This window comes from Sardina pilchardus, chromosome 22, assembly GCF_963854185.1.
Source record: "Sardina pilchardus chromosome 22, fSarPil1.1, whole genome shotgun sequence".
NCBI lineage: Eukaryota > Metazoa > Chordata > Actinopteri > Clupeiformes > Clupeidae > Sardina > Sardina pilchardus.
In genome coordinates this window covers 30,073,361-30,087,821 of record NC_085015.1, presented here as the reverse complement: position 1 = coordinate 30,087,821, position 14,461 = coordinate 30,073,361, and the positions used below count along the sequence as shown (strand labels likewise).

Genomic DNA, 14,461 nt, shown 5'->3' with positions numbered 1-14,461 from the left:
ATCCTGATAAAGTTCCCTTGGCCTTTGGAATTAAAATAGCCCCACATCATCACATACCCTTCACCATAGCTAGAGATTGGCATGGTGCTTTTTCCAGTTAGCCTATTAGCCTGTTTGATGCTCATTGAGCTCAATGCAAATCAAAACAGGCTGCAACATGCAAACACCGACTTCACTGTAAAACTGACTTCACCTAAACTGTATTGTAATTATGAAGAAATACCGCTCACAATTGTTATGAGAAACATTAAATACTCACATTATGTTGTGTGCATAACTCGCGGACTTTGGTCAAATAACCAGGGTCTGGAACCACCACACCAGCCTCTCCTTGGATGGGTTCCACCATAAAGGCTGCCACGTTCTGGTCCTGAAGGGCTTTCTGTGACCACAAACAAACACAATTTGACCAATGCCTCTACAGCTTTTAAATCAACAGGTAGGCAAAACAAACGAAAATACATGAAGACAGATTCCTTGCATGCCTCACTACCTGGATTGGGGGTGGGGGGGGGGATCTTAATCTTGCACATTTTAGTAATACTGGTGACTGTTAATTGTTTCAAATCCAAGTAACAGATGGTGCCAGGGTTGAGATACAGGAATCAGAAGATACAGCGGGTTTTTAGAAGTGGAAATTTCACTTGCGCTTTATGTGATTCATGCAGCTGCGTAAAATGTATTAGATAGATAGATAGATAGATAATTTTTTTGTTTTGTTTTGTTTTTTTTTACAGCATAGTCCGCTGTAGCATTGCAGCAGTGTGACTACAGTAAACTACAGAATGATACGAACAAATGTTGTGCTTTATTTTTATAATCTTTGTTCAGTGATTAAGCAATAAGCCCTGAGAGGCCGTGGGTTATACTGTATAATCGAACAGCTAAGGGGCTTTGGTAGGCACAACGCAAAGCGGCCAATCACAATCAAGGACCGGAACTATTCGTTTTAGAAATGCATATAACTGCCAGTTTGTTAACTAAGAGAAATTTTGTCAATGTCCTCAGTCAGAGTTATAACTGTCTACAAACTCATCGTAACCAGAGGAAGTTTAAGTAGCTCAGTGGTCAGCGTTGCGGGACAACAAGAGGGTGAACGGGGTTCGATTCTCATGAGAGGCATATGCAACACAATTACCATTGCAAAAGTTAGTTTAGGCTATCGAGGTAGGCTACAAAAGTTTATTTTGAATTTGAGCGTACAGTTCTGTCATTGGCCTAGTCCTAAGTCTTTTACATATCCTTACAAAATAGATATTACGTAGGCCTATCAAGCATTAATAGCCCAGTGATATATATGGGTCTCACCTAGGCTACTCGAAATTAGACTGTTGTGAAAACATTTAACAAATTAATTAGGGCGATGATCTGCATCTCCGTTCACCAAAAGCTATGGTTTTGCTAACCCGAAAGCTTCTATCCATTGTTAACGTGCAACATTTATCCATGTGGGCTTGTGTCAAACAGTGAAGTGATAGTCTATTGCAGGCAGGCCATGTTCGTGTCACACGAGTCAGACAGAAGAAGGGCACTGCTTTCCCTGTTCTGTTTTTCTGTCCCACTGAAAAATACATAAAAATTGTGTGTTAAACAGTCCAAATGTCAAAATGTACAGGGGGGAAAGCCCTGGTCCCACCCGCTGGTACATCATCCATACCCCGTCAGAAAATACTTCCAATGTCCCCGTCAACAGGTGTTGGAAACAGTGACTAATGCGCGGACGTGCATCACTAATTCGCATGAGTTGAATGGAAACGCTAGCCTGGCAAGCCAAACTACACAGAAATGTATAGTCTGGGGTCGGACCATTCACAGAGTTGAAGCCTGTGGGTGGGATGAACAGTTGTCTTTCAAACTGCCTCTGCACGTAATAGGCCAGCATTTGTGACCAATCGTAGCCGGTCGGCAAAACGGCAAATACAACCTTCTTTAAAACGAATGACTTAAGTGCTTCTTTCTGCTCAAACTTCAAAGAAAAGCCCAAGTCTAACTCTTCCCAAGCCGATTCAAACGAGCGCGCTTCGTTAGCCTCATCCATCTTTTGTGTTTGGCGACATTTTTTTTGACTGTCACACTCAAAGTGTGAACTTATCAAGAAAGAGGCAAATAAATGTTACACAGCTCTGCAACAGGTATAGGACAATGATAGACTTAGCACAGTTAGCAGCCTTAACGTTAACTTGGAAAATCAAGGAGAAACAGCGAATCAACAGTGAACAAAAACTAGCAGGTAGAACGTTTAAAATCTAATTGTCGGAGTCGGCGCTGTTGTTTTTGAAAAGACAAGTTAGAGGCGCCAAGACCCGCCTTACGTTGCTTCTGATTTGTTTATATTGCGTGATGCCTTCTATGGTTGGTGAGATTTAGGCACAAAGGACTGATGGATTGGTTATTGCTGTCAGTCAATCAGAGCTCGAACTACGGCAAGGCAATGACCAAAGTTTATCATCATGAAAAAATATATATACAGTGCCTATAGAAAGTCATCATACCCTTTTGAAATAGTTACTTTTTTTGTCTTACAGCCTGAAATCAAAACTCATTTTAAAAACAATCTTTTTCAGTTTTATTCACAAATGTAGCTGTACAACATCAAAATAATGAAAAGAAAGTCAACAGTTCTGAAAATTAATAAAAAAAATAAAAACTAGAATAACAGGGTTGGAAAAGTCATCATACCCCTGACTTAATACTTTGTATAGCTTCCGTTTGCTTTCATTACAGCCCTCAATCTGTTTGGATATGTCTATTATAGCTTTCCACACCTAGATTGGGGAATATTTGCCCAATCTTCCGTGCAGAATTGTTAAAATTCAGTCAAATTCTGTAGGGAATGGCGATAGACTGCTCTCTTCAAGTCAATCCACAGATTTTCTTTAGGATTTAAGTCAGGGCTCTGACTTTGCCACTCAAGGCTAGTCACCATCCTATCCTTAAGCCACTACTTTGTTCTTTTGGCAGTATGTTTAGGATATTTGCCGTGTTAAGGCGAATACAAAGTATTAAGTCAGGGGTATGATGACTTTTCCAACCCTGTTATTCTAGTTTTTAATTTTTTATTAATTTTCAGAACTGTTGACTTTCTTTTCATTATTTTGATGTTGTACAGCTACATTTGTGAATAAAACTGAAAAAGATTGTTTTTAAAATGGGTTTTGATTTCAGGCTGTAAGACAAAAAAAGTAACTATTTCAAAAGGGTATGATGACTTTCTATAGGCACTGTATAGTGCACTGAATGGGGAAATATTTTGCGTGAGAAATGACTTGGCAGCCCTGGTTGTGCGATACGGTCTCAAACCCAACTCGTCGAACGAGGACGCATGGTCCAGCCCCCTGGCGTCTTATCGGAAGCCGAAGGTGAGCTAATAAGGCGGGCTCAAGGACTCCGTACACAGATAGAGCGTTCTGATTGGCTAGGCTGAACTCGAGCCGGGCGCAGGCTTGTCCTCAACGGTGCGACCCTAGACCATCCCGCTAGGCAAAAATATTTTTGGCCGCTAGGGTGCGTCTAGATTTCTAGGCTATGGAAACGCAACTACATCAGGAGAATAAAGAATAACGTTTTGTTGCCAGTGTAACGTATGCCAGTTAGTTAGCTCTGCGTGTCGAACGTTAGCAAATCTCACTCCCCGACGCCTCAAGAGTGCTGCTGGCATGAAGGCTAGTAGCCTTGGCTTTTAGCTGGGTTGTTAGCTCGCTTGACTCCCGATCCGAAGTGCAAAACAAACCTAAACAAAACAGCCAGATGCCTCTTCATAAGATAACAAAGACACCTTCATAAACAATAACATGTTTTATAGTGAGACTGAGTCGTTTGGAGCAGCGTATCGGTAGGCCATATTAAAAGAAGAAAACATTTTCAGCTTGCTTCGGGGCACGGCGCACATTATGTGTGGCCCAATTAGACGACAATTGTTTTTGAATCAGAAGATGTTCCTCTGTCCAGCAACAGTAAAACCATCCACCAAAGCCACTGCGAATGTGAGATAATGCCTCCTAAAAATGACCAATTTTAGAGGGATGAAAATTCTGCTTTCAGTGGTGCAGATAACCCCCTAATGCACCTTTTGGTCTTTAAAACTATTCTACCTAAGCTCTATGGAAACATAAAGCTCATGTTCATATCTTTATCAGGATAATCAGGGTAGAAATGGCAATTTCAGTCATTTTCAGCCATGAATTGTTGGATTTTTGAGGTTCTCTGAGAGGGGCCCCAGAACTCCACAACAAAAAAGAGTTCGAGGGTTTTAAGTATATGGCTGTTCATAGTTCCACATACTTATCACATATACAAAGTATGAGCCGATTTGGCCGACCCCCATCTTCCTACCTCCTGTTGGTTTTGCCTGGTTTTCTCGTGCAATGACTCTTAATTCACTTTTGGATTGTTTGATTACAGTTCTAAATGCCGATGCTCCTAACCCTGCTCACAAGTGCCACCTGGCGGTTGTTTGGGTCATTGCAGTTTCATGGGGAAAAATAAAAAAATACGTGTGATTCACACGTGAAACCGGCCAAATGAAAGTGGTACCCACTGTATATACCAGGGCTGTAGTCAAGACCACCTTTGTCGAGTCCAAGACAAGTCCAAGACCAGGACCGGTCGAGACCAAGTCAAGACCGAGTCCAAAGAGGTTCAAGTCCAGGACAGACCGAGTCCAAAAGACTCGAGTCCGAGTCAAGACCGAGTCCAGGACAGAAAAAAACTATTTGTATGCATGAAAGTATACATTTTGGGTTATTATTTGCTGATCTAAAAGCAAAAACTGTGAAAAAGTGTCAACACCCAGGATTTTGTAAGGATAACCATTCCCCTGAATAAAACATAATCTAATCTAAAGAAAATAGAATGATTCAAGGTGATGCCACACATGCGTGTGTGTGAGAGAAAAAAAGACGCACAGCCACAGGCTAGCTTCTAGGGGAGGTGGTGCCTTGCGCACACGCATGTTTGGCTACTTCAGAAGGTTACTGGGCAACCGTTAATGTCGAGCCCTGGTGTACTCCTACTTCCCTTGAATATTATAACATAATAAAGACGCCTGGACTCGGTCGAGACCAAGAACCATATTTGGCAAGACCAGTGGCCGAGACCGAGATAAGTCCAAGTCAAATACCAGCGAGTCCGAGACAAGTCCGAGACCATAAAAAAACGGACTCGAGTCCGGACTCGAGTCCAAGACCGGACTCGAGTACTACAGCCCTGGTATATACTGCAGAAACTATGTTGTTTGCTTCACACCAGACACAGTAAGGATGGACAAACAGGAGTCAGAGTCAATAATGACTATTTTTGCTGACCTGTGCACTGCAAAAAAACAAAAAACAAAAGATCCCCATCTTACACCAGGCGGATTGTGGCATCAAGTGCAACATCAGTCTTGTTTCTATCTTACACATAGCCTGACGAGCCAGACCTTCATCAAGATGTAGGGTCTGGGAACTCACCGTAGGCAGGGCAATCGGATGGGTGGGATAAACAGTTGTCTTTCAAATTCCCTCTCCGCAATAGGATAACGCTAAACGAATCATCTACTTGTTTTCAAGTAGCAGGATGCGTAACCTTCCCTCTCCACGCAATAGGACAGCGCTGAACGAATCATCTTCTTCTTTTCAAATAGCAGGATGCGTTACCGTCGCAACTTCTGGTCGCATGTCAGTCACCAGTATGTTAAGCCCGCCCACTGACTCTATACACACTGTGATTGGTCCGGTCATTCTTCCATTTCACAGCTCCCTCGCTCTATGGATCGTACCTAGACTGCCCCGCCAGCCAAATTACATTTGCTGCCTCTAGGGGCGTCTAGATTTCTAGGTTATCTTACACACCCAAGCAAAAATGATTTCAAGTTGTCGAATGAACATTGCGCACCCACAGGCACATCAATGAAAAAACAAAAGGTGTCGTTTTGACTTATTTTACAACATCATGAATAATTGTTCACACATTACAGATCATTCTTATGTGCAAGTGTTGTTACCTGCCAAATTAAATTCTAAAATCTGTTTCCCTCTCTTAGAACTGTCTGTGGTTTCAGACTACCTGCCATTCTATAACCAAATCCCTTGATGTTTACTTTATCAGGAACAGAACCTACCTCTAATTCCGGGATATCATTGTAGGGAATGAGCTCAAACCCAGGCATGAATGGACCAAATCCATCATAACTGCTCGGGTCAGATGAACTTGATATTGCTGCCATAGTCCGACCCCAGAAGTTTCCACCTAAGAGGAAACAAGGGGAGAAAAGTACAAGCACAAGAGTGTAATCACTGACTGGGCCGGTGTGTATTAATATGGCTATCCATCACAAAAAGAGGTAAAATACAGCATACTTGCAAAAATGATCTTGGCTTTGTATTTTGGAATACCCTTCACACTGTAAGCCCATTTGCGAGCAAGCTTGCAGGCCGTCTCTCCACCCTCAACACCTGGGGAATAAAAACAAAGATAATAAAGATCCTTGAAGCCTCAAACAAACCAATAAATCACCCATTACAAACAAATAAAACAACTCAGTTATTCTGCAGTCGTCTCAAATAAAACAACTCAGTTATCCTGCAGTCGTCTCCTACGAAATGTCTGGAGCTAATCACAATCACTTAAATTTGGGGCAGGATTTATACAGAGACTCTTATATCAATGCCCACTGAAAAATTGAGTAATTAATAACAATTATTTGAAGAAAAAAAAATATATTATAAACATTTGAAGACCTAGTAGTTAGATACAGTTTGCAATGTTTTTTTTTATATATATATATTTACAACTGGTTTTCACCATACTAAGCTCAATCTTTTAAGATTGAACATTAGTCTGGGGAGTCTGCGCTTTGTTTCTACTGCACCGGCCAATAGCGTGCCAGGACTAGAGTATGGCCGTTTCTGATTGGAGTCAAAGGTTCTGGCAGTAAACAGATCGCTGCCGGGCGAAATTCAAATTCACCGGAAGTTCAGGCAGGGTTAACCCAGCCTAGTGAGGAGCTATATTAAACAAAAACTTTTTATTAGAAAATAGAAACAAAAGCAGCGTAAAACTATCAGATGCTTATAAAGTAATGCAAAAAATCACAAATCACAAATATAGAGTAAAACAAAAATGGAAAAAAGAGCTCCTCATACATACAAATTCTATGCGGGAAAACTTCAAATAAAACAGTTAAAATATTGTAAAGAGTTTGCATGGAAAATAAGTCAGGAGATACTTCATTACACCAGATCTAAGCCAAATAATTCATTCAGGAGCAGGAACAAATTGCTTGAGAGGATCAAGTTCAAGTTCAAGTTCATTATAGCCATTTCAACAGTATGAAATACAATTGATAGGAATGTGTTTTGGTATGCTCACATATAAGACACATAATGACAACACAATAGCACAGGGGTAGCAACACTTAAATTACAAGAAAAAGTGCAAAAAGTGCAAGGATCACAGAAAGCAGCAGTTCAGTACAGTTGTACAAGTGCAAAGAGAGGTAGCCTGGTATGTAACCCATAAGTGCTTAGTGCATGTTCAGGTGGCGAATAGCTTGTGGATAGGTACCATCCCTGAAGCGTGATGTTTTGCATGTGATGCTCCTGAACCTTCTCCCTGATGGTAGGGGTGTGAATAGATGGTGTGCTGGGTGGGAGAGGTCAGAGATGATGTTTTTGGCTTTCCTGGAAATTCTGGTGATGTAATGTGAGGCTATGGTAGGCAGACTACAGCCAATGATTTTTGAGGCCCTGCGCACTACCCTCTCAAGCCGTTGTTTGTCCTGGCTGGTGGCACTACCATACCAGACCAAGATGGCGAAGGAGAGTACACTCTCAATGGTAGCCCGATAGAAGTGGATCATGCCTGCTTGACTGACCCACAACTTCCTCAGCTGACGGAGGAAGTGCAATCTCTGATGGGCTTTGGAAATTATGAGACTGGTGTTCGGGTTCCATGATAGGGACTGATGGATAGTGGTGCCTAAAAAACGGAAGGAGGGTACCCACTCCACTACCTGGCCATTAATGGAGATGGGAAGGTGCTGGTCTGTCTTTTTCCTGAAGTCAACTATGAGTTCTTTGGTTTTTGTTGTATTGAGGATGAGATTATTGTCTGCACACCACTGCACCAACTTTTCTACCTCATCCCGATAGGAAGACTCCTCCCCATCACATATGAGGCCTATAACAGTGGTGTCGTCCGCAAACTTAAGCAGTTTAACAGATGCAGAAGTTGATATACAATTGTTTGTGTGCAGAGAGAATAGCAGGGGTGATAAGACACACCCTTGTGGGGCACCAGTGTTCAGAACCCTGGGTGAAGACACATTGTTCTGGATCTTAACACACTGTGTCCTGCAAGACAGAAAGTTCAGTAACCACTGACAGAGTGAGGGATTTGCTCCCATGGACAGGAGAGAATTGTACAATGTGACAGGCAGGATGGTATTGAAAGCTGAACTAAAATCAATAAACAGTACACGGGCATAGGTGGACTTAGAATCAAGATGTTGTAGAATGAAATGTGTGCAGAGTGAAACTGCATCGTCCACTCCCCTATTTGCCCTGTAGGCAAATTGGTGAGGGTCTAGCGTGATTTGTAACAGGTACCTACAGACTAGACGTTCAAAGATTTTCATTACAACAGAAGTGAGTGCAACAGGCCTATAATCATTGAGACAGGTAATGTTAGTTTTCTTGGGCACTGGGATGATCAGAGCTGATTTAAAACATGCAGGTACCATTGTACTGTTAAGGGACCAGTTGAAGATGAAAGTGAGAATAGGAGCAAGCTCGTCTGCACAGTTCTTAAGTGTAGCTGGTGTCACGCCATCAGGCCCGGCAGCTTTGTTGGTGTTCTGTTGCCGCAGCAGTCTACGAACATCATGCTCCGTAATGGAAGGGGGGGAATGCCCCACCCCCCGAGGGTGAGGGAGAGTGCTCGCCTGGGCACTGTTCTCAAAGCGGCAAAAAAAGTCATCAAGCCGCTCTGGCACGGAGGGGTCACAGTCAAGAATATGTTGTTTAGTCTTGTAGTCGGTGATCGCCTGTAGGCCCTGCCAAACACCCTTTATGTTGTGATCTTGAAGTTTGCTTTCAAGTTTGACTCTGTAGTTGGATTTAGCTACGTCTATTGCCTTCCGGAGTTTGTATTTGAGAAGTTTGTATTGCTCTTTGTCCCACTTTTAAAAGCGTCATTTTTCTCCTTGCACAGGCGCTTAACTTCCTTGTTGAACCAAGGCTTGTTGTTACTGTAGATGGTAACAGTCTTAGTGGGGATGCACACGGACTCACAGAAACAGATGTATGACATTATGCAGTCAGTGAAAGAGTCTATATTGTCCAACTCAGCTGTAAACACCATCCAGTCAGTGATATGAAAACAGTCTTGTAGCATGTCTATAGCCCCAGGAGAGCTCCTCTTGACCGTCTTGGTCTTTGGTTTGGATGTCTTAAGTCGCTGTCTGTACTTAGGAACAAGAAATATGGTGTTGTGGTCAGACTCACCGATTGGGGCTCTGACTAAAGCCTGATACGCCTCCGGTATGGAGGAGTAGCACTGGTCCAATGTTTTGTCCAGCCTGGTGGGGATGTGGATCTGAGGCTTGTATCTTGGGAGAGCTTTCTGCATGGAGACGTGGTTGAAGTCACCAAGCACCAGAACAACCGAGTCAGGGTTGGAGTTTTCCACGGAGTGTACGTGGTCAGCTAGTTGTTGTGAGGCTGAAGCTGCCGCCGCGCTCAGAGGGATGTAGACTGCACACAGGATGATGGAGGAGATTTCCCTTGGCGAGTAGAAGGGGATACACTTTACAGAAAGATGCTCCAGATCAGGAGAGCAGCCGGACGATAGAGATTTGGTGTTTGTACACCATTTCTGGTTGATGTAGATAAATGTGGTGATGTGGTGAAGATAAAGCAAACCAGACACATATTTTTCACTTACCCAATAAATATTAAATATATGGTAACACTTTATATTAGCACACACATATTCACCAGTAATTAGCTGCTTACTAACATGTATATTAGTAGCATACTAGCCATTTGTTAGTCATTATAAGTCACTAATTAATACCTTATTCAGCAAGACCTTATTCTACCCTTACTAGACCCTTAATTAAGAATTTCCCCTATGTAAGCTCCTAATTACCCCTTATTCATAGTTATTAAATAAGTTGCTGCATATGAATTATGACCTAAATATGCATGGCTCAGTATGGGGCTTGTAAGGTGGTAGTACCACAAGAACAGTTATTCGCACCGAATAGTACTTATCAAAGATGGTCTATTCAAATGGAACTAGACACTAAACCACCAGTGCTAATAGTGTACAAATAACTAATAATTAAGTCTTTGCAATGCCAAATATGTTCCCTATTCTAAAGTTGTGTCTTTTTTCACATTTAATTCACAATTAATTTGGCACTTATTAACCCCCATGTGTTCCCTAAACTAAAGTTGCCTCCTATTCACACTTATTAACTGTATTACAGCACATAGTAGGCTACACAAGAAGCAGACAGCTAAGTTAGCACAAATACAAAATATATAATGAATACGAGATAGCGAGAAAGGCGAACCTGGATATATTTGTATGCTAACTTTCTTGGCTCCTGAGTACTCAAAAGTCTCAAACTCAAAACTATTTTTTTAAGTGTGAAGGGTCACATAAATAAGACTTCCGGTGTGAATAAGTTGTGGGTTTGCTATTTGGTCTACTGTATGTTGTATCAAATTCTCTGTTCTTTTCCTTACGGACAGCATCTTATTCTTCCCTACTGACCTCAAACAGCAGAGCTAAGGATTGAATCACACCAGATTTCTCCTTTAGTATGAGGCAGTATACATACATGGGGGTTAATAGTGCCAAATTATTTGTGAATTAATAGTGAACAAAGATCCAACTTTAGAATAGGGAACATATTTGGCATTACAAAGACTTAATTATTAGTTGTTTGTACACTATTAGCACATGTGGTTTAGTGTCTAGTTCAGTTTGAATAGACCATCTTTGATAAGTATTATTAGGGGTGAATAACTGTTCTTGTTGTACTACCACCTTACAAGCCCCATACTGAGCCATGTATATTTAAGTCATAATTCATATGCAACAACTTATTTCATAACTATGAATAAGGGGTAATTAGGAGCTTACATAGGGGAAATTCTTAATTAAGGGTCTAGTAAGGGTAGAATAAGGTCTTGCTGAATACGGTATTAATTAGTGACTTATAATGACTAACGAATGGCTAGTATGCCACTAATATACATGTTAGTAAGCAGCTAATTACTGGTGAATATGTGTGTGCTAATATAAAGTGTTACCAAATATATTATGGACATAAAAGAAACTTTAGGCATAAAATAAAAGATGAAAGCAAAACATTACAAACTATTTAATATGATGAGAGTAACTGCGCAGAAGCAACTGACAAGGTTATGGAAACAATCAACAAAACCAGATATAAATTTATGGAACAACACAATACAACAAGTTATGGAAATGGAAAAATTACACCTATAACTAAGAACTGTTCTGAAACATGGAACAAATTATACCCAAAACATATAGAGCAATGTAATAACTAAAATGTATACGTACTTTGGGGAGAAGGTATAGAATACACATTTTCACCACAACTACACATTTACAGATACATGCACACAACACTGAGGAATGAGCTATTTTAAGTATTTCTCTTATTATTACAGTGCATGAAAATGCACTGTACTGTTCTTCCAAAGTGCTTCTTCTAAGGCACGCAATTCAACCGCTTAACGTAGAAACTTCATTCAAAGTTTGTTACGTAGGTCTTAGGACATGCTATGATTTTTCAACTTTGTAACTTTGTGTAACTTTTATACTTTTCAAACTGAATTAAAAACTATTAAAATTTCCCCCATACACTTAACATTGTGATTACGACATCATAATAGGGCAATTAGAATCCTACGCCAGGTGGCCAGGCCATTTCCAACTGTCAGCATAAAATCTCTCTCTGAAGACTACATATCCCGTTAAACTGTTCCCTCTGTCCACAACTGTTGAATAAAAGTCCTCACTGCAATAATAGACTATTAAATCATTTAACCATTGAATTTACTCAACTATTTAACTGTTCAACCATTCCAACTGTCAGTTATCATCAACTATGCCTCCAGTCAGCTATATGAAACCTCCACGTACCTAGCAATCAACATAGCATCCATTAAAATTAAGCGTTATGACAGTTTCCATAGCAACCAACATGATTATACTGTATTCCTGATAGTGGCCACCATGGATATACCCTAGCAACAAATGTTTTAAAATAAAAGTCACAACACAAAACATTTCGCGAAATCCGTTTGTTTAATGTCGCAGACATGGAGAGACATAGGCCCAGGGCAGGTACTCCGTTCGGCCCTGCCTTCAACACCATCCGCCCAGGCAAGCTGATCAGAAAGCTGACAGACCTGGGCCCGGATTCACAAAAACAATCTTAAAAGATAAATCTTAAGTTGATTCCTAAGAAAATAAATAAGAAGTCCTTAAGATTGTTCTTAAATGCAATTCACCAATATTTTCTTAAGAATTGTCATATATCTTAGGAACTTCTTTGTTTTCCCACTTAAGAACTTAGATACGAATGCCCTGCACCACTCCTACACTAAACGCGATCAAACGGTAAAGTTTTGTCTACAAGTGGCAACCGTTGCTAAGAGGAAAAGTCATACCTTCAGGCACTCCCGGTTATCTTAACTTTGAAACGGTAGGCTTACTTTCTTGGAATTTGCCGTTTTTACTAGAAAATACTGCCATTTCCATGGACTTTAGATATTTAAGAAATGAAACGTGTTCTACTCTGACGTCGACGTGCGCCGAGTGCTGGCAGGAACCCTTCAGGCTATGCGAGTTTTCAGACAGAGGACTGAGCTACCGAAAACAATAGCAGCAAATTAAAATTAGCAATAAATGTTCGGCTCATATATCGTGAGTACACATAATAAAGGCTGATATTTCAAACGAGCTGTCTAAAGCTGGTAAATGTGTTTATATTTATGACTATAAGAGGCCCAACTTTACACTGTGACGTTTTTAAGACAGGTGCAGGGTTGTCTTAAAGTTGCGAGGAAAATTAAGAATACATTTAAGATCTTTGTTTTCAAGAATGCCATTTGTTCCTAAGTGTTTTCTTAGGACGCATCTTAAGAAGAATGTTAAGGAAAAACATAAGAACTTTATTCATGAATATCAAATCTTCTTAAATTTGCTCTTAAGACAAAAGATAAGAAAAAAGCACCACTTAGGAAGTATTTTTGTCTTTTAAGGCTTTGTGAATCCGGCCCCTGGGTCTCCCAATCCCCACCTGCAATTGGATCCTGGACTTCTTGATAGAGAGACCACAGGTGGTGAGAATGGGAGGGCGGGTGTCTGCTGAGATTACAGTCATACAACAATGATAGTAGCAGTTGAAACTGGAAGGAACTACTCAGGCTGTTTACTTCCTCCTTAACGGTAGCTATAATGGGTTATTTTCTGCATTTCAAAGAAAGTAATGAATAAGAAATGATAACTTAACTAGACACACAGATAAGAGGGATAACGACCTTCGAAGTGACGGAAATAATGACTCGGCGGAAGAACCCAGCGACGTGCACCTCCACCTCGCCATTATTTCCGTCGAACCGGTCACCTCGTCGGTTGTCATCACTTAGCCAACCTAATGTTATAGTCTAATATTTTGGAACTAATCACCATTGTGTATTTTGGACTATTATGTTGCATATCACATTGCCTTTGTGAAAATTATATTATATATATTATATCTTGTAGCCTACCGTAGCTATTGATTTGACTTTTACTGCATGACCCCAAGCAGTTGAGTCAGCCCCTTGTGGAACTGCCCAAGGTTTCTTCCTATCACTAACCAACTCCTTGCCCCTGGTGCTCTTAGGTGCTCTTTGCTGAAGGCGCCTTGAGACATTGCTTTTGTTATGCGCGCTGTACAAATAAAATTGAATTGAATTGAATGAATGAAGACAATCTTGAATCTTGAACACTAGAGTACGTACAATAATTTTCAGAAAATATCACCACAAAATCAAGGATTTTGATTGAAAACCGTTGATTAAAACCCCCCTCAAAATCCTTGAGAGATTGATATCTAGAGATCATCCTAGATGAGATTTAAAATGAAAAGCATTGCAAAAATCCTTGCAATGTTTTAGAAAACACTGCCATGAAATTATGGATTTTGATTGCATATGAAAAATAAATGAAATCGCAAAAGTCACATAATTATGGAGGTTCAGTCTGAGTGCTTGCATCAGTTCTTCATGAGCTATAGTTTAAGACTTTTCCAAGACTTTACTACAAATTTCCAAACTTTTCAAGGTCTGGAAAAAGGCACTTTAAAATTCCATACGTTTTAAGACTTTCAAGACTTGAGCAAGCACCCTGAGGGAAGTAATAATGGATTTTAGGAAACGCCCGCCTC

General features: G+C 40.6%; 1 protein-coding gene across 1 annotated transcript in view; it reads right to left on the bottom strand.

Annotated features, from left to right (window-relative positions):
* Window positions 1-14,461, bottom strand: part of oat (ornithine aminotransferase) — a 125,544-nt gene that overhangs the window by 47,860 nt on the left and 63,223 nt on the right. Inside the window, exons 4-6 of the mRNA XM_062525596.1 lie at window positions 6,339-6,434; window positions 6,101-6,228; window positions 260-382 (exon numbers count right to left, since the gene is read on the bottom strand). Of these exons, the coding sequence (XP_062381580.1) occupies window positions 260-382; window positions 6,101-6,228; window positions 6,339-6,434 (347 nt within the window). The remainder of the gene's footprint in view (window positions 1-259; window positions 383-6,100; window positions 6,229-6,338; window positions 6,435-14,461) is intronic.